We start from the raw sequence: 23,281 nt of genomic DNA on the forward strand, positions 1-23,281 counted from the left end.
ACCGAAAGAATAACCGCGCGAGACTGGTCTCTCTACCCATGGCGCCGCGCGCGCCTGTAACTTCCCTGTGACTTCCTGTAAATCTTGAGTTGTGGCAAAGAAGTTGGCGACAAGAATGTGGACCTAAGCGTGATACAAACTGTTGTTTGACCCTTTTATAATCAAACATAAGAAGAAAATTAAGAATGGCTAATATTGCTATAAAGAGAGTTCAGAGGGAATTCAAAGAGGTCGTCAGAAGCGAGGAGGTTTGTGTTTTTATTTGTTCTTTCGTAATGGTTTTGCATTGCACATCTCTCATCTTTACCTGCTAAATTTCTATGCAAATCCTTATAATATTTTTACATATGATTACTTTGAACGAAATGAAATGTTGACTTATATCTTTTTGTAACAGTTGAAGTGCAAAGTTGAACTGGTGGACAACTCGTACACGAGGCTGCGAGGGGAAATAGCTGGACCTCCAGGCACTCCTTTCGAAGGTATGATTGTCACTGTGCGGACGTGCTCGTGTGCCTGTTCAAACAACGAACATTTTAAAACTCCCTCTATATAAAATTTCCTTCAGATTTCGGTGAATTTTTTGTTTTTGAATCTCCACTGACCATCGAAAATGTGATTATTGTAGTTGCATTTGTAACCTCGCAAATGATGTAATACTAACAGTGTATCCCGGGAAATGTCTGTTTTGAAGAAACCCACTGTAACAGTAACTAATAATGGTACCAATCCGAAATAACAGTGGTTTCTTTAGTTCAAACCTGTTACTCTGCCAACCCTCAGATCCAGTGTAGTGTAGTCGTGTAATGACATTAGTAGCTTTCACTTAACTGCAGGTTGACACCTTAAAACAATTTTGTATATATGCAAATGAAGCCATAAACGTAAGGAGGGGAATGAATGGGGGTATGGAAATCCACAGATCTGCTGTGATTTATAACCAAATCTGTAGATTATATGAGAAAAAGTTGAATCCGAATCAGTTTACTTCTTGACGTGGAGATTTGTGAAAAACATACCTTAAGCTTTTGTGTGCTAAACAACTTTGAATATTGTTCAAACCATTTCTTAAAACAATTTATTCAATTTTTTTTAAAAGTTAACAAGTGAGAAGAACTATGCAAACGGCTGTTGTAAGGCTGGTTTTAATCTCCAATGCATTTCATCTAACTGTGGACTGCTCCAGAGAGTTTAACAAGTTAACACTTAATGCATTGTATCTAGAAGCCGCAGTTAGGGGTTGTTCTCTGGGCTGTTGTCTGGGTCGCTTTTGAACCATTGGGAATTAGGGCTCTACAAATACTGTATACTGTGTGAAGGTGTAGTCTGATCGTCCGGGTGAGTGTAGTCCTGAGAAGGACTGTTGTCGGTGGCAGTGACTGCCACCGACAACAGTCCTTCTCAGGACTACACTCACCCGGACGATCAGACTACACCTTCACATGTTACCCCCGGGTTGAAACCATTTACTGTATACTGTATTAATACTATATCTTATTAACCAAGCGCGAGGGCCATACTGGGAGAATATTGGCCCGAGGTCTTGACAGTACGGACTGAGCGCAGCAAAGTCCATACAAAAAAGACTGAGGGCCGATATTCTTCCAGTACGGTCCCAAGCAAGCTTGGTTAATAAGAGATCTATTATACGACTGAAGTTCAAAGGGACACAAGTGCAGTATCATGATTCCTGACCATTCGGGACAGTGCCTGGTCCAATACTTAGAGAATATTGGACCGGCAATAGAGCATTTTGATTGGTTGATTTTAGTTATTGGCCCTCTGACTGGCCGAGTCCTGTAATAATGTATTATAATAATCTTAATGGCTTGGCTAGATTTACACACAGGAACAGAAAATGTTCTAAGTTTTAAAATCTTTTTCTGACCTTGCCTTAAAATATTTTCACATAATAGCTTATTTCATCGCTGAGTATATATGTGTGTCTAAGTTGTAAGGTAAGTTAATAATTATTAACTTATATTGGGCAGATATCTATGAGACACTTTCATCTGTGTTTAAACAGGTTATTTTTGACACATTTTGCAATTTCACTCCTCTTTCTTTTGATTACACAGAATTAATCATTTGTCTTTCAGTCTCCAGTGTCTTGAGAAATGTATTTTGTCATCAATTGTATGTTTGTACTTACCAGGTGGAATCTATAAACTGGATATTAACATCCCTGAAACATATCCTTTTAACCCACCAAAGGTGAGCTTACTGATGTTACAAATTGTTAGGCTATTGAATATGAAGATCATCTCTTTGTCATAGACTAATATGAGATTCACATTTTTTTTTTAAGGTACAGTTTGTGACAAAGATTTGGCATCCAAACATTAGTTCAGTTACAGGAGTAATATGCCTGGATATTTTAAAAGATCAGTGGTATGAATTGTAACTTATTTCAAAATGGCTTTCAATCAGGAAATTCATAGGTTTCTGAGAGATAATTATCTTTAATTTTACCAAAGCTGCATCCAAAAAAAAAAAAAAAAAAAAATTCAGTTACAGGAGTAATAATTATGCCTGGATATTTTAAAAGATTAGTGGTATGAATTGTAACTTGTTTCAAAATGGCTCTCAATCAGGAAATTCATAGGTCTCTGAGAGATAATTATCTTTAATTTTACCAAAGCTGCGTCAAAAAAAAAAAAAAAAATTAGTTCAGTTACAGGGGTAATATGCCTGGATATTTTAAAAGATCAGTGGTATGAATTGTAACTTGTTTTAAAATGGCTCTCAATCAGGAAATTCATAAGAGAGAACAAACTATTGGAAAGTTTGGGTGCACTTTTGAACCCTTTTTTTTACTCAGATGGATTTTGATAGAGCAAGAACTATTTGCTGGTAGACCTTCCAATCTCAGATAAAAGCAGTTTCAATGTCAGAAATGTCTTTTTGCCATTCTAAAAATTGAAAGAGATAAGTTTGTTTCATTAACTCTCATCTACCAAACACAAAACTCATTGTCTAAGTGATCATTGATATGGCTGTCCTAAATAAACAGGTTTTAGAGAGCTAGTACAAGTTATTTCTGATCAAGTGGCAAATCATTGACTTTGGTGACATAGCTGATAGATAAAGCCAGTGTAATTACTAAAGCAAGTCGAACATATTATTCTCAGGGCTGCAGCCATGACGCTGCGTACTGTGCTCCTATCAATACAGGTGAGGTAGCTGTTGTTTTCAACCTTTCTATTCATCCAAATATTTTCATTTCACATCATTTTTATTTGAGAGAATTCATGTTTATGCAGACAAGTTCATGACCAAAATACAATGTAAAACACTTGGCTATCTGTTATAGTAAAGAAAAAAGTCCAAGAATCTCACCTGGAAGTTTCATCACTTACCACTCTAAGTGTTCTGATCTTTTCCATTCTTTCCCTTCTACATTAAGAAAACAACAACAACAAAAAAAAAAACTAACAACCAAAAGGGAACACTTGGTACTGAAAAGATGTCTTTTTAAATTCATGTATGAAAGTGGCTCAACTGCAATCACAAACTTGTTGAGACAATTTATCTAAATGTACTCTTATTTTCAAACTTGGCTACTGTATTTTGCTCTTCCTGCCCTTTTTAACCTATGCAGTGTTGTTTTATGCCTCCTTACAAAAGTTTTTTCAGTGTGACATTTTGTTATCTCAGTTCATATGTATGTCAAATTTAAAAAAAATATATGGAAGTCAGCTAAAAAACAACCAGAGGAATGCTTTGTGTTTCACATTCACACAATTCTCTCTTGTAAAAAATGAGGGAAATCCCCACCTTTCAGGTTAAACAGCATTGCATTTGCACAAGAGCAACTCCATCCAAATGATAAAAACTTTTGTTAAGGCCCAAAATTTTTCATAATCATTAAACATGTAGCTGTTTCCATCACTGAAAGAATGGCTCCATTTAGTGAGCACTTTCTTTGGTGTTCAAGGCTCCACCATTGAATGTTTTACAAAGACTTCTTTCATAAATGCCAGGCCTAATTGTCATCCTTTTTTACCCATGTAAATTATACTTAATGGCTTCCACAACAATTATGTTTTAAACAATAAAATTTTCTGTCAAGAACAAGGCCGGGAAAGCTAGAACTGCCAGTCACTTGAAAGAATAATAATAATGCCTGCCATTATATATATCTTATTAACCAAGCGCGAGGGCCGTACTGGGAGAATATCGGCCCGAGGTCTTGACAGTACAGACCGAGTGCAGCGAGGTCCATACATAAAAGACCAAGGGCCGATCTTCTTCCAGTACGGTCCTGAGCAAGCTTAGTTAATAGGAGATTTATTATACAACTGAAGTTCAAGGGGACCCAAGTGCGGTATCATTCTGGACCATTCAGGACAGTGCCCGGTCCAATACTTAGAGAATATTGGACCGGCAATAGAGCATTTTGATTGGTTGATTTTAGTTATTGGCCCTCTGACTGCCCGAGTCGTGTAATAAATGCGGTGTACTGTACATGTGATAAAGTGAGGTTTGTCAATGGTTTTCTTCAGGCCTTACTCTCTGCAGCTGAGCCTGATGACCCCCAAGATGCAGTTGTGGCAAGACAGGTAACAAACAAATAATAAAAATGGTCTCAGTGTGCAATAGTTACGTCACTGAGGTAATGTTAGACATAAAATGTTCCAAACACATGATTTGTGAGCCTAGTATTTGATGTTACAAAGGAGATGTTCTAATCACAATGCCAAAATGTTGAGGACTCCATTTGTCCTTCCCTTTCACATGTCAATTGTTGATATACCTTAAAAAGTAAATTGAAGCTTTCTCTATGCCATTATGGAAGTTTGCAATTGCGTAAACTGTGATATGTAATCGGGAGAAAAAACAAAAACATGTCAAGCAGCTATCATTTTGTGTAATGCTCTGAAAACTATTATGTTTAAGCATTTTACACAAATACGACATATCAATAGTAATTCACATAACCTGAATAATTACCTTGTGTTGAGGCCAGGTTAAGTGCACATGCAAGATTCTTTAAGTTCTGTAGTAATCAGATCAAGTCATCAGAGTTTATTGCATGAATGAAACAAATTTGGTTACAAATTGTTGAGATTAATTTTTCAGATCTTTGTTATTCAATATAGTCTTTGTGATATCAAATCTCTTTGGCCTTAAAAACTGTCTTTTTTTTATAGTTATGGTCGTGACAAGAGCTCATTGAGCATTGGCACCAGTTAATTTTGGTCGACGTCAATGTGTTTGTTTGGTTGGCTCAGGAAGAAATTATACAATAATGTAGATTTATATATATTTTCTGAGACATTTTTTCCAGACTTCATCAAGTGATATGTTATGTTGTTTTACAAGTATAAAGAACATCCTGAAGTGTATTGGAGGACAGCAAAACACTGGGCAGAGGAATATGCTGGAGGTAAGATTCAAATCGAAGTCAGATTTTGAGTACAGATGAGTGCAGTGTTAGGAGACAACAATAATTTTGTGGATCTGAATTTACTTCATTTTAACACTTTACACCTTTAAGGACTTTATGGACTCATGTTTTAAGAAAGTATAAAATACATTTTTATATCATGGCAAATTATTGCTCTCTCTGCACTTCATTTAATATTTCTTCTCTTTGACTTTTGGTCATTCAGCTCCTTCTTCACATAATGTTGATTTTGAACAGAAAATATCACGATTGACTTCAATGGGGTTTACCAAGGTCAGCTTGTTACTACAACTACAGTAATATATACTTTCTTAAATAATATATACATCTTTCCAAAATTAATTGTTATAATTAAGAAATCTTCTCCTGTTTCCTTATGAGACCTCAGTCTTTAGCTCTTATGTTTTTTTCACCCATTGCAGGTCATGTGATAGTAATATAAAAACTGTTCCTTTCCAATTTCCCCTTTTTTTTTTTTCAAGTGCAAATTAAGGTATTGATAATTTACCAGAGATAAAGCTGGGAGTTCCCTTGAGACCTGAAACGGCCAGACAAAAAATTCAAGTCCGAGGGGTCTATTCTGATGGTTTTTTTTTAGCCCATTTGTGTACTATTCAAAATATTTCAAAGAAATTTCAAAAGTAAGGTTTCTTTTTAATTAGTTATTATTTTTCACTCATAGTATCTACTATAACTGGATCAGATTTCAGTCATATAGCATTAGGAGAGCTCGTTCAAGTGAAAATGTGACGTCATTTACTCACCATGTCAACTTTTGAATGTGAGAAATCAGCCAGCATTTTATGCAGAACCAGATTTGCATGCATTAGGAAGTTATGTACCATTCTACACACAAAATTAACAGATGTTTCAATTGATAAGTCATTGTTGCAATTGAAGGGTTAGAAATGGCGTGATGCTAGTGGCTGATGTTAGTATCGGAATTGAGAGAGAATGATTCAGAAATGTCTTTGGATGGAAGTAGCACTTCTAATTTTAATACTGAAAGTGAATCATTGATGCAAATTTGCTTGCCTAAGAAGTGGATTACCAAATGTCACTTTTTTTGGAAAGGTTGGTATTTGATTAAGTTACAAAGGGGCTTTTCCTTGTTTTGGAAGTGAGGATGGCTTTCGACATCTATTTGTCATGGGTAAATAGCAATTCTGTTGTAAGTTCTCTTTAGTTCAATATTCCTTACTATAACATAATTATGATTAAAATAATGCAGGATATGTAGAGAGCCTTATGTTTATGATCAACTTAGTTTGAATAATGTTTTCAGTAGTTTTCATATTTCTGTTTGAGTGAACTTTATAAGAGTTAAAGCACATTTTCTGATTTATGATTATTATTATTATTATTATGATTGTTATTTTTATTCTCTTTTTAAATAGATGCAAAGTCTAGTAGCCTTGTCAACCCATTCCTGGAATTCAGAAAGAGCTGTGGAGTCTTTACTCAGCAGCTGACAGGTGTCCTTGTGCAGCGTTCCTTTCTAGATGTCCTTGTAACAGCAGATATAATAGCAAGAAAGCAAGCTAGTTTGGACAGAGAGCTTCATATTATTTTGTAGACTACTCTAAGAAATGTAACTTTAGGGTTGCATTCCATTGTTTCTTGATTACAGTCCAGGCTAGTCTGCTCCAGAAAATGTACTTTTTTATCACGTTAAAAAAAAAAAATTTTAATTTCAAAAATGTACTTCTTACTACATTTTTAGATCACACAGTTTCCTGACCATTAAAAAATTTCCAGGATATGTGCTAGAAATTTAAATAGATACTACCTTTAAAAAAACAACTTATCGTCCTGGCTGCCACTACCCATATGGTGGATGGTACAAAATTTGACATGTTGCTGGTCTGGTTATCACAAAAACTAGACTTGAAAATATTGTTTGGGAGAGTGATACCTTCATACATTGCTTATAGAAAGATAGATGTAGAAAGTGGTGGTTATGTTGTAGATGAGTAGCTAGGTTTCTAGGCAAGATGCAAAATGGAAGCATCTATAAGTGTATGCAAGCATATCTGGAGACAATTGTTTGAGAGATCAAGTCCTTTGGAAATTATTCTTGTTATAGTACTTCTTACCTGTGAGTTAATAGCAAAGCTGGACATTGACACACACTATGACAACTAGGCAGTAGAAGGGTTAAATTCATGAATTATTTACTTTGGCAAGTGAGGTGAGAGAATGGGAAAGAAAGCATTGTTTTTAAATTTAAAAAAAAGTGAATGCAAACAATTTCAGCCACTTAAAGTAGGATATCATATTTCTGAAAGTTATGAGTAACTTCACAAGTAATTTCCCCTTGCTCTATCAATGCATTAAAGAGGAAATACCTTAAAAGAAGTTATGAGAAGGAAGACACTCACCAGCTGAAGATGTTATCTTATTAGAACACCACAGCCCTTTGTTGATTTTCTAAAAAAAAGTGTGATGGCTGAAAAGGAGAGTTCCAAATCAGATACTTGGAACTGAGTAAAAGTGATAACAAGACAAAAAGTGTAACATTTATGTGTTGGTTAATATTAGAGAAGATGATTAATTCCTGCATCTTAATCACCCTGCTTTTGGTAATGTTTGGTCCACAACGTGGCTGATGAGTTGCTTTTATTTCATTGTGGTATTAATTTAAGGAGACAAACTTGTGTTATTGAGTGTGAAAGAAGTAGTCACAGAAAGGATCTTGGTTTGGGAACTGTTGAAAGTAGCTACATGTCTCCTGAGTGAACTGAACAAAGAGAAGTGAAGTGCTAATAATTATCTTAATTAGGGAATTGTTGAAGGTAGCTCTATTATCTACCCTGGTATCATGTAAGACTAACGGGAGATTTTGTTACAAATTACAAATGAACGTAAGCATAATGATCTGTAGGAGTCTCCCAGAAACAGACACGGACATAGCTCATCAGTGGTTGTGTGTTGCCAACATATTAACTTTTCGGTTATGGCAGGATTTAGATAAATCTATTACCTTTATGAAGAAACAGCAAACTACCCATGGAAAGTAAATTGTCCAATTTGACTCACTTTCCCGACTAGAATGTCAGACGAAAAGTTAGTGTCCAGCCTTTATAAAAAGGAGTTAACATTTAATTACAACTGTATTCCTACCCTGGCACTGTAATCTCTTTAACTTTTACGCAGGCGCTAAGTTTCGTATTAGGTTGTAGAAGTACGATTTTTGTTTTTCCTTGTGTATCTGAGTAAACAATGGTGCTGTCTATATATTGCGTTCTATAACTGAATAAACAGTGGTGCTGTCTATATATTTGAATGTTTGGTGTACTTGTAAAGGTCATTCATTTTTGTCTATGTTGATACTTCTATTTTTGCAGGCCCTTAAAATTTAATATTCAGCCGTGACTGTTAGAACAGGTTGACTCGAATTAAGTTTGTTTGTGGTTTCCGGTTGCAACCCATGTACAAAGACTGTTGTGCACTAAAATCTGATATTTGGAACCACCCAACATTTTCAGACGTGAAGTATGTCCTGGAATTGTTGGGCAACGATTTCTGTAAGCGGCAACAGTAAATCAAGGTCCCTTATCTCGTTGCCTTTCAAATTGTTGGTATGGTCGTGCTGGTGCATCAGGCGGCGTTGTGTATTGTTTATATAATACCCCTTATCTGTGGAACCTGTGTTAAACGGTCACTCCGTCATTCCTCGGTGTCGCTGTTGTTTTAGTTTTGTAACTATCTGGGGGGGGGTGGGGGGGGTGGGCCGGGGCTTATGAGGGGAGGCTTATTAGTAAATTTCTTACAAATTGAGGAAGGTCAAACCTTTTTTATTCGCAGCAGGGGGAGGGTCACAGTTTTTTTTGGCAAAATTTTCCTCCCTAGATCTCCCGGCAGCCGCTGAATTATCCGAGGTCACAAAAGCCAAGTTGTGATTTAGATAGCTTTAGATAGATAGCTTTATTAGGAAGTAAAATCATTGCAGCCCCTGGGCCGGCTGAAATACGACTTACTTTACAATGGGAATAAATTATCTCTTACTCTAAGATAGCTACAATAAAAGCCGCAAAATGTAATCTACAATAAAATACAATAAGAGAAGTATCAAAAACCAAAATACAAATATTTAAGATAGGTACTAATTTTTAAAACTGTTCGCCATGATAAATGTGTTTTTGAAACTAATTGTCTTACAAATCGGTAGCTTGAAGTATCTCTGGCTGCAGGTGCGATAGGTGGACTTGTTGCGTGGAGGCAGCAGATCATGGAGCTTGTGGTTTTCGTCCCTTACAATCTGATCAAATAGAGCATCACACAAGATCTCCCTCCTCCCGTACAGTGACGCAATGTCAAGAGCTACTAGAGCCTCAGCGTGGGATAAGTCTGTAACCCCGAAAGGTCACATGTGTAGCGAGGGTCGTAAGCGACGAATTTGGAGACCAGACAATCGTAACGCACAACGTAAACTTTAATTGAAATAGCGTAAAAGAGCAGCGGCTTCTAGAATGATAGATAGATGATTCGATATGTAGCTTTGCATAGCGGTAAGGTCTTTTTGCAGTGAGATTTGTTGTGGTTCGAACTAGAAAGCAAAGAAAGGAACCTAAATAAGCCGACGCCTGTGGATATACTATTTTACCTGGACGCACGTGGCATAGAATCGCGAAACTACACAAGCGCTAAAGATAATCATGCCAATTAAGATAATGAAGCTAACTATAACGATCAAGTAAATATAATGGCTTACTTTAGTCTGGCTCCTAGCGGTAATAGGTAGCTGATATGTGGCGGTGAAAAGGAAAATAGCGTTGCAACGATAAACCTCTCAAAGAACTACGTGCCTTACACAATGAAATCCGATCGCTAAACCTTTCACGCAAGTATGTACAGTTGCGCAAGAAGTAGATAATCAAGGAGAACAAAACAGGAATCACGGCTAAATATAATCAAACGAACTATTATGGTATGAAAGTAACAAAGTCAGGTTGAATCATCCGCAACGCGCGTTTTTGCAACCTTTCCATTTCATTAGACCGATATTGCGGCAAAGAATGATGAAAAACTGGGCACGCATATTCTAATCCAGGGCGACATTTCGTAGTGTAAATTAAATTTGCACAGTCGGCTTCTTTGAATTTTTTCTTTAAGTGTCGTCGAGCGGAGAAACAAGCCATTTTGTGATATTCATCTTCTAAAAAGATGGGTTGGTTCGCTGATAGGAAAACCCTGATGCGTCTCATCGAGCTGTTGGGGAAAAAGTTATTGTGCATGAGCACTACAAGTCATCTGAAGGAAGTAAGGCCGGAATGTTTCGATTGCAACAAATTTTGTTAAACTTTTTTCAGCTCGACATCTTGACTTGCTTCGAATCGCATCATAGAGAAGAACATCTGACGCCTTAGAGGTAACAGGTATTCATTTGTTGGAAGTACTCTTAATTTTCGATTCTCTGAACTTTTATGTTTTTCAAAATTTGTGAGAAATCTTCCCGCCAATAACAACGTTTAACAACTCGCGAGGTGATATTTTCATTATTACAAGAAGTTTTTATTATCCCTAAGATTTTCTTATTCCAATGAAGAAAAGCTTTAAATAGCTATTGCTATTAAACAAGGCCCAGATATCCAATCGGCAGCCCATGAGAATGGTCACAGCTGATGATTAACTGAAGTGTACGCATTTACTATTACAAGCGGTCTATACTTCATATGATTTAGTCGATCTTTCAGCAAACATCAGTATATTATCAGTCGTTTTAAGCAGTCTTTTGCATTCATGATGCCGAGCATAGTTTAGGCAATGAAGTGCAGTGTATCGAAGTTAAGGCTAGTGCTGTGTAAATCTCTCCTGTGTCGTCTGGATATATGGAGTACATCTACGTGCAATGAAGTGCAGTCTACTTCAGTTTCATTTGGAAACGTGGTTAACTTCAACCTCTTGCAAAGCAGTCCCGTTTAGTCTGGTGAAGTATGCCATTAGAAAAGCGGACATCCAAGTCTGGTACAATCTTCGGTTGTCACACCAACACAATAAAGAGCTTCTACCTACATTGTCATAGAGAGCTATTTCTAAATCATAGGTAAATCATAGAATAAACCTAATTTAAATCAAGCGGAAATAATTGATCAACAGAAGATGAAATAAAGATATTAAAGTAAGTCTTAATAACTTAAACGTCGACTTACTTTACAAAATTGTCACGTGACTGAAAGCGAAGAATTTGTCCATGTTACAACACACGAAAGGACTCCAAAGCACACTTCACTCTGATTGGGCAGAAAAACACAAAGATTCTCTGGCACCAATCAGATGGCAGAATGACTGCGACCGTTTGGAACTAGTCTTGTAAGACAATGTCCCCAGGGGCTCTTCATGCCCTAACTTGAAATCGACCCACAGCCCCTAGGTCTCCGAGGATGAGGTTGAAGGTACAAGTCACGTGATCGCGAAGGTGAACACATTCAAAACAAGATGATGGATGGAGTAGACGATCTCTATAACAACAACAACTTTAATTTTTTCACCCCAAAATATACAAGAAAGAAAAACTTATAATAATAGTACAGACAATGATAGGGGCGCTGGCTGCCCAAAATAACCTAAGAGTTAAAATTGCCAGGCAGCCAGTTAAAAGAAAAGATGTTTAAATGTTTAGGTCAGAGACACAAAAAACAAAGAAACACAGAAACGCACACAAAGATAAACACAAAGATAGACTACCAGTATATTAGAGAGACTAAAATTCACACATTGCAAAACAGTATTATTTCCATTTTAAAGTTACATACACAATACAGATGTCTAGTAATCTTTGATAAATTGCTACTTCATTTTCTTTTTAAACAAAGACAATGAAGATAATTTTATATCTTCGTCAATGGAGTTCCATACTGATGGACCTTGAAATCTGATATTGAATATACCATAATTTGTTCTTGCTTTTGGAAGATAATAAGAGTGTTTTGCACCAAGTCTTGCATTATAGGTATTGATTTGCGAAATTTTATTAAAAACAGAATTAAAGACTGATGGCAATAATTGATTTTGATATTTATACATAAAGATTGCTAAATGAAAAGTTACTAGGTCTAGGAATTTTATAATTTCAAGAGATTTAAATTAAGGACTAGAGTGCTCATCAAATCTAGAAAAGGTAATCAATCGCATTGCTCTTTTTCGTAAAATGAAAATTGGTTGAAGAGTCGGTCTTATAGGTGTTTCCCTTTGGCTAGTTAGCGGCTTAAATTTTACTATTTGCTTAATCCCTTTCCAGACCGTTTTGCCATCCTTAATGTTTTGAAAAAAATATTCATTACAATATTGTTTAATATTGTTTTTTGCTTATTTTTAGAAGATGGTTTAATTTGTTCCTGTAAAGCTTAAATTTTGTATGGTGATAGGCAGATTTTGTCTTAAGGTATTTCTTATAATAATTATTTTTAATTTGAATAGACTTTTGTGGAGCTTTAGATATCCATGGTTTTGATTTAAGCTTTACTTCCCTCGTTAGATAGTTGTTTGGCTGGTATATGTTTGTTGATTATACTACATATTTTAAAGTAAAAAGATTTAAACATATTGCATGCACTATCATTGCATGGATACAAAAATAGTTTCCCAGTCAATTAATTGAATCTCACTAATGAGGGCCTGCTGATCAAATTTAGAGTAATCTCTTTTGAATATTTTAACATTGCAAGGAAGTGATGAAAATTTATTAAAAATTAGGAAATTAGGAAGGTGATCATAGAGATCATAAGCTATGTTACCTGCACTGATTGTAAAATGCTCAATTGAATTGAAAAAAATATTATCAATTAAAAATGCTGAATGATTTGTGATTCTTGTTGGTTGCATTATATAGGGCTGAGAAAAAATTAGAACCCAGATTGTTAAGGAAACCATCAGTTGCTGAGTGTGATTCAAATTTCAAAAGATCTATGTTATAGTCTCCCATGATTATACAAGTTTTGTTTTCTTGATTAATTCTATGAGTTGTGGAGCTCACATATTCAATAAATCTTTCTAAGTCACCATTTAGATGCCTATAAATTATTTCACAGAGTAAGTTTGAATGACAATTATTATGTACCTCAATCCATAAGGCTTCAAAATCATCAGCAGTCATTGTAAATTCAGGTCTTATGTTAAAATTTAAGTTATTTTTTATGTAGAAAGCAACTCCCCCAGTATTGGAAAGGCTTCGCTGGGAGAGATACTGATATCCACATAAGTCAGTGTTATAGATATAGGAGGTTGATCAATTTTCTGTTTGATTTCAGTAACACCAATTAATGAGAAAGGAAAATCTAGCTCTGATAATACGTTTGACAATTTATCATGATTAGCTGATAGGCTTCTAATATTACAATTAATCAAAGAAGAAGATTGACCACTCAATAGACACTCTTTGATGTCATAATTACCAGGAAAATCGTGAGTACCAAAGAAACAAAAATTGTTTTCAAAAGGCATGTTTAGGTCAGCATCTAAATCAGCAAGGTGCGGAATGTTACTAGGAGAATTAATTGATACTTAAAGATGGAAATTAAGTGAATTGGCCAATCACAGGCCATATCACTCGTGTCAGTTGCACATGTTAAACAATTCATCAAATCATTAAAGTTCAGAAAATAAATACTTATTTAGATCGTATCTTCTGAAGATCCTCTTTGTTATTAATATGGTGAACAGCAGAGTCTTTGTCTTTTCTCATGAAGATTTTTCCATTTGAACGGTAGAAATTATCTTTGACATCACGCCTAGTGAATTTGACGATAATAGCTGGCGGTCCAGGCTTGCCTTTGTGTTTTCGACTTTGAGGCATTCAATGGCTTACTGAAATGTCATTTTGAGTAATATCTATTCCCGGTAGTTTACCGACATCCGTTACAACATTATTAGTTTGCTCTTCTGATGGAGTAGCAGCAACAGGGATTCCTTGGATTTCTACACACTCTCTACAAGTGTACTGCTCCAGATCATTGTTCGCTCTCGTAATTTATTCTAGTGAACTTTCAATACTGCGAATTGTTGCCTTCAAGATCTTATTCTCATCGTGCAAAATCTTATTCTCATCTTTCAAAGCCTTTCTTTCCTCCTTTGAGATCTTCATCATCTCTAGCAATTCGTCATACTTCACATTCACAAATTCAAGAAAACTCATTGCCTCTTTAACTGATTTTTTTAACTGGGAGATTGTCAAGTTAAGTGGATAGTATTTTGGGATTGGCTTCTGCAAGGAAATGGGTCTGAATTTGTCAAGATTGAGAATTCTACCCATGTGCAAAAGCTGCGCAATTTACATGTCTTTCTTTGTGAAGTATTTATTATGTAAATATGAACTGAAGTTATGCATAGTGTGATTGTGTCAAAGGAGGCCAGAAGTGCTACTTGAGAAACATGTATCTAGGTTTTCTGTTAGCAGCAAATGTTCTGTATTATTCAACTGGTATCAGTTAGGTAGAGTCTACCACCCCGACATCATGATTGTCATGCCAAATCCCTGAGGCTACTTAATCCCCTCATCTTCAAATGTTATTCTTCCACCTCTGATCTATTTTGCTTGAGAGAGTGCACCAAAACAAAAATATGACCTAAACATTGTCTTGTCAATTCAGGAAAGAGTACTGAGTGCATGCGGCTGAAGATGGATCATTTTGAACATATTCTTTGTGTCTGGGTAGAAATAAATTTCCTTCAACAGCCTCTTAAGGTCAATTTCCCCCAAAACAGTTTTGTTTGTCAATCATCCATGAGAATGGCTACTATTAGGAATTTAATCAAATTCACAGTGTTATCCCATCTTTCAACCTCTCCCTCAGTGCATTATACTCTATCATTGTTTCCATTTTTTTTTGCACGTGGAAGACAAGTCCAGCCTTGTCAATCCAACCATCCTTAAAAATGTCCATTCATATTTTCTGGCTAAATTAACCAATGTCACAGAATCCTTGTGTTGTAATGACTCAGTACTCTGCTTTTCAGCTACAAAGAAATGAATTAATTTCATCCGTGTGACAGTAACAAAATATAAAAAAGACGACGAATATTAAAAATACCAAAAAACCAAAGAGTTTAACAATGTCGATAAGCAAAAGTAGTCATTCCCTCATCTAATATATATCTTTTATTACCAAAACAGCTTAATGAAACTTTATTTATTTCATAACTCCCAATTTGATGTTTTTCACTTCTTATATTTTTCATCTTGTTATGTCTTTGTTCATTATTAAAAAACACTTGTCTGTAATTTCATACTTAATATCTTTTTCGATAACTTTGTTTTTAATTCCTTTAGCTGTATGTGAACTTTTGTTGCCGTCTTTAACATAACTATACATCTTTGATCTTAGACCAAGAACTTCAGTTATAGAAACTCCACATGTTTCATCTTTAAATTTTCCAATCACTTTTCTATTCTCATCACTGTAAAATTTAGAGTCTTTAGAATAATCACTGTTGTCAAATATACATCTATCCTTCCAAAAGTCTTAATGGTAAACATCTTCCATTTTAATTTCATATGTTAATGAATCTCTTTCTGTAAATAATAATTTTGCTTTGTCGCCATGTTTACGTTTGATATATCTATATAATGAAATTTGTACATCAATGTTTTTGAAAGATCTAAATACACATTCCAACATAAGCTGGTCTGTTTAAAGTTAATGTTTCTTTGATGTCATTAACTGCAACCAAATTCTCATTAAGGTGGTTCGTACCGGTTTTCATCATTTTAATGGTTTGTAACTTTGAAAGAATACAACGGAAAGACTAACCAAGGCCAGTTGAACACTTTTATGGGGTTGAATTATATAATAATTGGTGATCCAAAAATAGGTGTCATTTCGTCAGTAGCAGTTTCCATGGTAATGCTTTCATAGGCATATTAAGACACATTTTTTAGTTTGTGGCTTAAATAATTAGAAAACTAACCCAGTGAGCCCGTGATTTTTTTCAGTGATTGCTTTTGGCTCTTGAAAAGGAAATGCAGAAAGATTTTTTAAAAATTCTACGGAGCAGAATTTCAGGAAATCTATAAAAAAGGCAATTTTCACACATTGCAAATGTCCTTCCTTAGAATTTTCTAATTTTTTTTCTGATGTTTCCTTTCAATGTTATTATCATATTGGAAAAATAAAAAAGAAGAGGTCACTGGACTTGTTTTCATGCAATAGCTTTCGTGAGTTTAGCAATTTCCCCGTGCATTCTCACGCATTTAAAGATCTGGATTCTATAAGATGGACATTTGCTCATGATCTGTTTTTTTAGCTACCACTTACAATTGCGTGTGCTCGTGCAAGCACCTTCAATGTGATGTTTACAGACATTTATTCAGGGGTTTCATTAAGGGCCAGGCACCGGCCAAATTGACCGGTTGTAAGGACAGTTTTGCCCACCTGGTTTAACAATGTGGAGGAAGGTTTATTTTATAAAGAAGTTTAGTTCAAAAAGTTTTGTCTGCCTGTGAAAACCAGTTGCCCTGCTGCTGAAAAAATTAATGAAACCCCTGGTTTACAGCTAAGAAAAGAATTAAACAGCCATCAAAGACAGCCTCCCAGGCTCATCTTAAAAATCCTACACATTACTTCTGGCTATATCATATTATTTCCTTGAAGTTTGAAATTCTTCTTCCACTTCAGGTAGATTATCCTTCACTTGAGGTCTTCTTTTTTTGCCATCGCAATATTTCATATCAGTTGAATACTTGTTTGAAATGTGAAGTGAAGCAACCTTTACTTCTCGGAAAATATTCTTCTTTATTTTAGTTTCTATCTCCTGCATTCACAGCGGCCGCTCAACACATGAAATACAAGCTCTTAGGTAAACTTCTCAGATAAGTAAAAAAAATCCTCACACCCCCATCTTTGTTTTAAATTTTCGTCTTTTAATCACGTGCTTCTTTTGCACGTTTCTCTCTCGCATGACGCAAGAGTTATTTGTTCCCCGCGTGAGGAAACTAGTACAAGCCACCTTAAACGATTTGCTTGAAACAAAACTTGGCTTAGAGACTAATTTTGTAAATTTTTTCTCATCTGTAACTAATCTGACATCAACACGATTTCTTAAGTTTCCATGATCTTTCCAAATACAGATTTATCAATTAATTTGAAGAAATCTTCCTCAAAAGCATTCTTAGCTTGAGTTCTCTTTTGTGTATTAAAATCAATATATTTTTTGAACCATGGTGATTGATTGAATTCAAGCGCTCTGTGAACCTTTTTTAATTTCATTCCAAGTTGTGTATATATTTACCACAATTCAGTACTCCATCACACAAAGAAAACATACACAACAATAATTCTGATGAGTGCATGAGATTTTTTTTCATCGTTCAGAATCTCCATTCAAACTAAAAACATTAATCTCAGAAAGTTTTCAGATAACTTATGTAAGATATTCACAACAAATTTCTTAAATTATCAGCCTCAGCACATAGTAACAGAACCCATATTATCCAAGGTGGCAGTTGCTTCTTGAGCACTTTTGTTTTCTTTGTACAGATTCCTCCATGAAATTCTCCCTAACTTTTCCCTTCATGCACTATACAACTCACATTTTACCAAGAAAGGTATAGCTTATAAATAAATCAGACGATACATTCCAGAAGACAAGCTCAAAATAGACTTCCCTCATCTTTGGAGTGAGTGAAGAATGATTGAAATCACTTTGAATAGCATTATTACCTTTGTCTTTGCTTTCAGCCTACAGAGACTGGCTTGTTTGGTTTACAGTGACTTTTGAAGGTAAACTCTCCAGTACAGGTAGCTGTAGTGGATTTCCCACATGCACACTTGCCTTTTTTCCACAATAGTAAGAAAAACAGACATAAAAGAAACTGGAAACATATAGCCTCTTTTGGCAAATTATGAAAGAACTGAATGGCCAAAAACACAAACTGTATATTCTGCTTTCAGAAATTAATGTCTTTGATAAGAATCATCTGCGGATGGAAGAATCAGAGAACAAGAAAACTGCAGCATCAGTTAAGATGAAAAAATTTGGAAAATTTCTAACCTTTTTGAAAAATTATTTTCGACTTCCGTTTTTCGCTGCGCTGTAAAAAAAAGAAATTGGACTTAAATTTTTTCGTTTTCGTAAGGAATTTGGGTATCTTTAAAACAGGGAATGGGGAATATTTAAAAGCGGGACTCTTAAGTAGCGAGAAACTTTAAAATGTGAAATATTTAGAGGAGTGAAATGAAACCGCCCAAATGAATGAGCGGTATGGAAAAGTTGCTCTTTTATTAAATTTTACGCAAGGGAACCATCCAAATTAACGACTGTTGACACAGGTAAAATATCGCTCTTCTTAATTCACAGTCATAGGAAACCGTACTTTCAAGCAAGCACCGACTTTAATTAGAGCGCGTGGGAAGGCTTTACAAAGGACTAAAATAGGATTAGGCGGAAAATAAATCTAGATTAAAGGTAACACGTACGTGAAAAAACATAAACATAGTAATGTGACGATGTATACACAAACCTGCATGTTTCGCGCTTCAAGAAATAGGTAGAAAGCTGAATATTGTAAAAGAAAAATACTACCTGTAGCCATAGTTAGTCCCTTGCACAAAGTATGCTGTAGCACGCTTCAAATTTCTAAACTTTATACTCGTTGAAGTTTCCAAAAAGTTTGGAAACATTTCTTGACAGCTTTATGGTATGATATGAAATGTTCACTTCAACATCACGACGACTTTGCTTCAGTTGGACGATGAAGAAACAATATTTTGTATAAAATTATATTTATTTGGAAAAATATCGCTTGCAAGTGTTAAGATTCCATTTATTGAATATTACACATTTTAAAGAATTATAAATGTTATAAATCCGTTGTATCCGAATGAAAAGCGCGCATTATTGAAATAGGATTGGTTTATCAAGAACCATATGGATTAAATTTGAAGCCTAAGCATAATTGTTATGAGTCAGATATTTACTTACAGTAATCCTGCGGTTGGAGATGAATTGCAGCTACTTCTTTGCGCAACAATAGTGCTCCGGGCCTATGGATGAACACATACATTTTTTACTACAGTAGCGTGCCAATCGGCGTGGCAGTGAATAAATTTGGTGTAGCGTCCCGTATGTAGGTGATGACGCGAATACAGGCATTGTGACGTAAAATTTGCGCGCCAAAGTGTAGTGAAGTGATGTGAAGTGAAGTGAAGTGAAGTGAAGTGAAGTTTTAGTAATTTGCGGGCGGCTTGAAAACAATAAACGGTGGAGTGATGTTGTTTTGGTTAGGGTTGAGGGCCGCCTGGTGACGGAAGGGCATCATGAAGCTTGGAAGTCCGTAAGCCTTATGTATCATTCAAAGAATGGAGTGATAGAAGACGGGGGCCAGGTGGAAAGTGTAAAAGCAACTCTCTATGTTTAATGCGCAAATAAATAAGCATGGCAAAGGGAGTTTTGAGGTTTGTAGAGTGGGGGTTTTAGGTGTTGTGTTTAAATAGCGAGTTGCTTTTAGACTTAGACTGAATTTAGTATATGCGAGAAGGGCTATTGGTGCTCGCGAATGAACTTTCCAATATGCAATTATAAAAATCAGACCACTAAGATCAGTAAGGTTGATATCGGTACTCTAAAAGAGCTAAGTATCAAAGAGATAAGTAGCTAGTGAGAGTAATTCCACAAAGCAGAAAAGCAGACGACTTGAAAGCAAAGGAAAGCAGATATTTTTCAAAGCAATAAAGTAGATCATCGATCGATTGCTACATAATACAGAACAAATCTCCACTATCGTCCAAAAGATCTTACATGAAGTATAGAAGTGTCTAAGGAGAAAGGAGATAAGGTAAGAGCATTAAAATTTAAGAAGGAGAATTAAAAAGAAAAAAAAAGGAAAAAAGAGGAATGTGGTCTTGGATGGATCCAACAGCTGGAGTTCGAACTCTGATCTTAAGATTACTAGTCCAGCGCCCTACCGCTGTACCATGAAATTTTATAAGCGATACTAACAAACGTCTGCGCATGCGTGGCGTCAGCATGTTTATGTTGTCGTTCGCGAGCCGTTCGATCGTTTGATCATCGATCTAAATCGCGGATATATTTTTCCTTTCAAACTAGAATGTGAGGATGCTACTTAAAGGAACGTATTATTTTTTGTAAATGTTTATTTGCTTGCTCAAGAGCCAGCCAACAACTTTCAGTACTCGACCGGTAACCCGTGAAACACAATGACGCATTCCATGCCAAGCTTATTAAATTTCTTTGAGTACATATAATTGACCTCTCAGTTTCAGATAATAAGCTAAGATTCAAATTCATACAAGGTAAATAATGCCATGCTTTCATGCTTTGGTAATAAATGGTAATAATTTGTTAATAATTTGGTAATAATCTATCCTAGATGGTGTTACATGAAGAAATTGTTTAGAAATCAGTCCTAAGAGTGTATTGGAAATGAGTTATTACCATATGGCATGAGAGAAGCTCCCGGCCATGAATTTGCATGAATTGAAAAATTGATGGCAAAAGCTACAAGAAATCCATTGTTCTCGTAGATGCATGCAGGTGCCATCCATTGAAAAAGAGAAATTTCTGGGAAAGTTGGAATAAGTACAATGGTGTTGGAACTCAAATGAAAACAGAAGTTGGATTTGCTTCAGGATTAATGCTGAAAGGGAGTTCAGAAACGACCCATCCTTAATGGTTTGGTCCATTATATTGTTAAGTGCTTTTTAAATTAGGGAGGGACTTGCATAGGTTGGTTCTATGTAGCACATGCACCAAAGAAAGACCAAAGAAAGGTTAGAGGAGAGTTTTGTGTGATTGAATCATAGATCATGTTGCCTTAAGTACGATTCCTTGAACAATTATCTGTTACACCCATGCCCATGCCTGACTCAGTGGAATATCCTGACTCACTGGAATATCCTCATTTGATGAATGAAAAAATTTGCTAACCAAAAAGTTGCTTCCTGTTCTGCCTAGAATTGTTCACTGTGAAATAGTGCAAAGAAAGAACAACAAAGTAAACTTCACTTGTTTTAAAAAATACTGTAGATTTATCTAGCAACCTTTGAATGAAATAGTGGGTTCATTTACAATAATTTGTAATAAGGGGAAAGGATGGGTGTTGAAAGTGTAAAATGATAAAAATGAAAAGTCAGTTGTTCAGTAATTCGACAATTTGCCCTGCAAATTCACATAGCTGCAAGGCAGTTATGTCAATAATAACGCAGGCAGGCAGCCGGGCTGGCAGCCAGGCAGGCAGCCAGGCAGGCAGCATTAAAATAAAAACGATCATTACTTTTATTTTATTTTCCTATATATCTAAAAGATATTCCTTTGAGATACGAAATTTTGGAAGGACGTAAAGGGAAGCAAGAAAGCGAGATATCAACCAGGGAGCAAGTGGCGGGTGTAACGCCTGCCTGCCTGCCTGCCTGCTATTGCGTCAAACTTTACTTAACTTAATATAATTACATTGGAAAAAAAAAGAAATTAAAGACAAAAATACGTGAAAAACGAATAAAAGGAAAATGAAAGATTGTAAGTGTAGAAGAGACAAAGACCTATATAGAGTTTCTACGTTTCCAAACAATAATGCAGAACTGGTTGGGTTTGGTTGAACTTAGCTGCATTCTCACAAAAAGCTCCATATAGCAATCTTTAGTGTCCACACTATTGAAAAGAACTCTTTCTGTTTGTTTTCCTTTTGAAAGATCTCAAACTGCAAGGCACCCAATTCAAGGTAGTACCAAAATTTAATGTGCGTTAGAGTGAGTGCCACCGCACCATGAGGCACAAATGCAAAGCAAGGGGTTACCCTTGCACGCACGCATGCCAGTTCTAGGAAACGCATGACAACGCGGCCAAAATGAAATCCCAGGTTCACTAGACCCAAGGGAGTTCGGGAATAGACGCGCAACTCCGAGAAATCAGGGACGCCGGAGTGGCATGCGTGAGAGTCAGTCCAACCCGGGTTAAGGCCCCATGTGCAAAGCAAGGGGTCAGCCTTGCACGCACGCATGCCAGTTCTAGGAAACGCATGACAACGCGGCCAAAATAGAATCCCAGATTCACTAGACCCAAGGGAGTTCGGCAATAGACGCGCAACTCCGAGAAATCAGGGACACCGGAGTGGCATGCGTGAGAGTCAGTTACACCCGGGTTAAGGCCCCATGTGCAAAGCAAGGAGTGAGGCTTGTACGTACGCATGCCACTTCTAGGAAACGCATGACAACGCGGCGAAACTGGAATCCCAGGCTCACTAGACCCCAGGGAAATCGGCAATAGACGCGCAACTCCGAGAAATGAGGGACGCCGGAGTGGCATGCGTGAGAGTCAGTCGAACCTGGTTTAAGGCCCCATGTGCAAAGCAAGGGGTCAGCCTTGCACGCACGCATGCCAGTTCAAGGAAACGCATGACAACGCGGCCAAAATGGAATCCCACGCTCAGTAGCCCCAAGGGAGCTCGGGAATAGACGCGCAACTCCGACAAATCAGGGACGTCGGAGTGGCACGCGTGAGAGTCAGTCGCACCTGGGTTAAGGCCCCATGAGCAAAGCAAGGGGTGAGGCTTGCACGTACGCATGCCACTTCTAGGAAACGCATGACGACGCGGCCAAAATAGAATCCCAGGTTCACTAGACCCAAGAAAGTTTGGGAATAGACGTGCAACTCCGAGAAATCAGGGAAGCCGGAGTGGCATGCGTCAGAGTCAGTCGCACCCGGGTTAAGGCCCCATGTGCAAAGCAGGGGGTCAGCCTTGCACGCACGCATGCCAGTTCTAGGAAACGTATGACAACGCGGCCAAAATGGAATCTCAGGTTCACAAGACCCAAGGGAGTTCGGGAATAGTTTGAGAGTTTGAATAGTTTGAATACTTTGAATAGTTTTGAGAGGCTGTGCACTATAAGGCACATGTGCGAAAGAAGGGGGTGAGCCTGG

General features: G+C 36.6%; 1 protein-coding gene and 1 long non-coding RNA gene across 8 annotated transcripts; one reads left to right on the plus strand and one right to left on the minus strand.

The window, feature by feature from the left end:
* The first annotated feature begins 51 nt into the window (after positions 1–51).
* LOC111327054 (ubiquitin-conjugating enzyme E2 K) lies at positions 52–8,688 on the plus strand. The gene is made up of 9 exons (XM_022931145.2): positions 52–248; positions 398–482; positions 2,156–2,214; positions 2,309–2,391; positions 3,132–3,174; positions 4,506–4,562; positions 5,326–5,389; positions 5,616–5,683; positions 6,808–8,688. The coding sequence occupies exons 1-9, from the start codon at positions 186–188 to the stop codon at positions 6,880–6,882; spliced, it is 597 nt and encodes a 198-aa protein (XP_022786880.1). The 5' UTR covers positions 52–185; the 3' UTR covers positions 6,883–8,688.
* A 630-nt stretch (positions 8,689–9,318) lies between these two features.
* LOC111327862 (uncharacterized) lies at positions 9,319–19,471 on the minus strand. 7 transcript variants are annotated; one of them, XR_015991505.1, is made up of 5 exons: positions 19,328–19,471; positions 18,398–18,437; positions 18,067–18,178; positions 10,125–11,421; positions 9,319–9,959 (listed from the first exon to the last, which is right to left on the minus strand). It is a non-coding gene; the product is annotated as an uncharacterized LOC111327862 (long non-coding RNA). The 7 variants fall into 7 exon arrangements; XR_002694574.2 differs by lacking the exon at positions 10,125–11,421; XR_015991507.1 differs by lacking the exons at positions 18,067–18,178; positions 18,398–18,437 and adding an exon at positions 11,563–11,871 and having other exon boundaries at positions 19,328–19,462.
* Positions 19,472–23,281: the final 3,810 nt, after the last annotated feature.

Source organism: Stylophora pistillata, chromosome 9 (assembly GCF_964205215.1).
Source record: "Stylophora pistillata chromosome 9, jaStyPist1.2, whole genome shotgun sequence".
Classification (NCBI taxonomy): Eukaryota; Metazoa; Cnidaria; class Anthozoa; order Scleractinia; family Pocilloporidae; genus Stylophora; species Stylophora pistillata.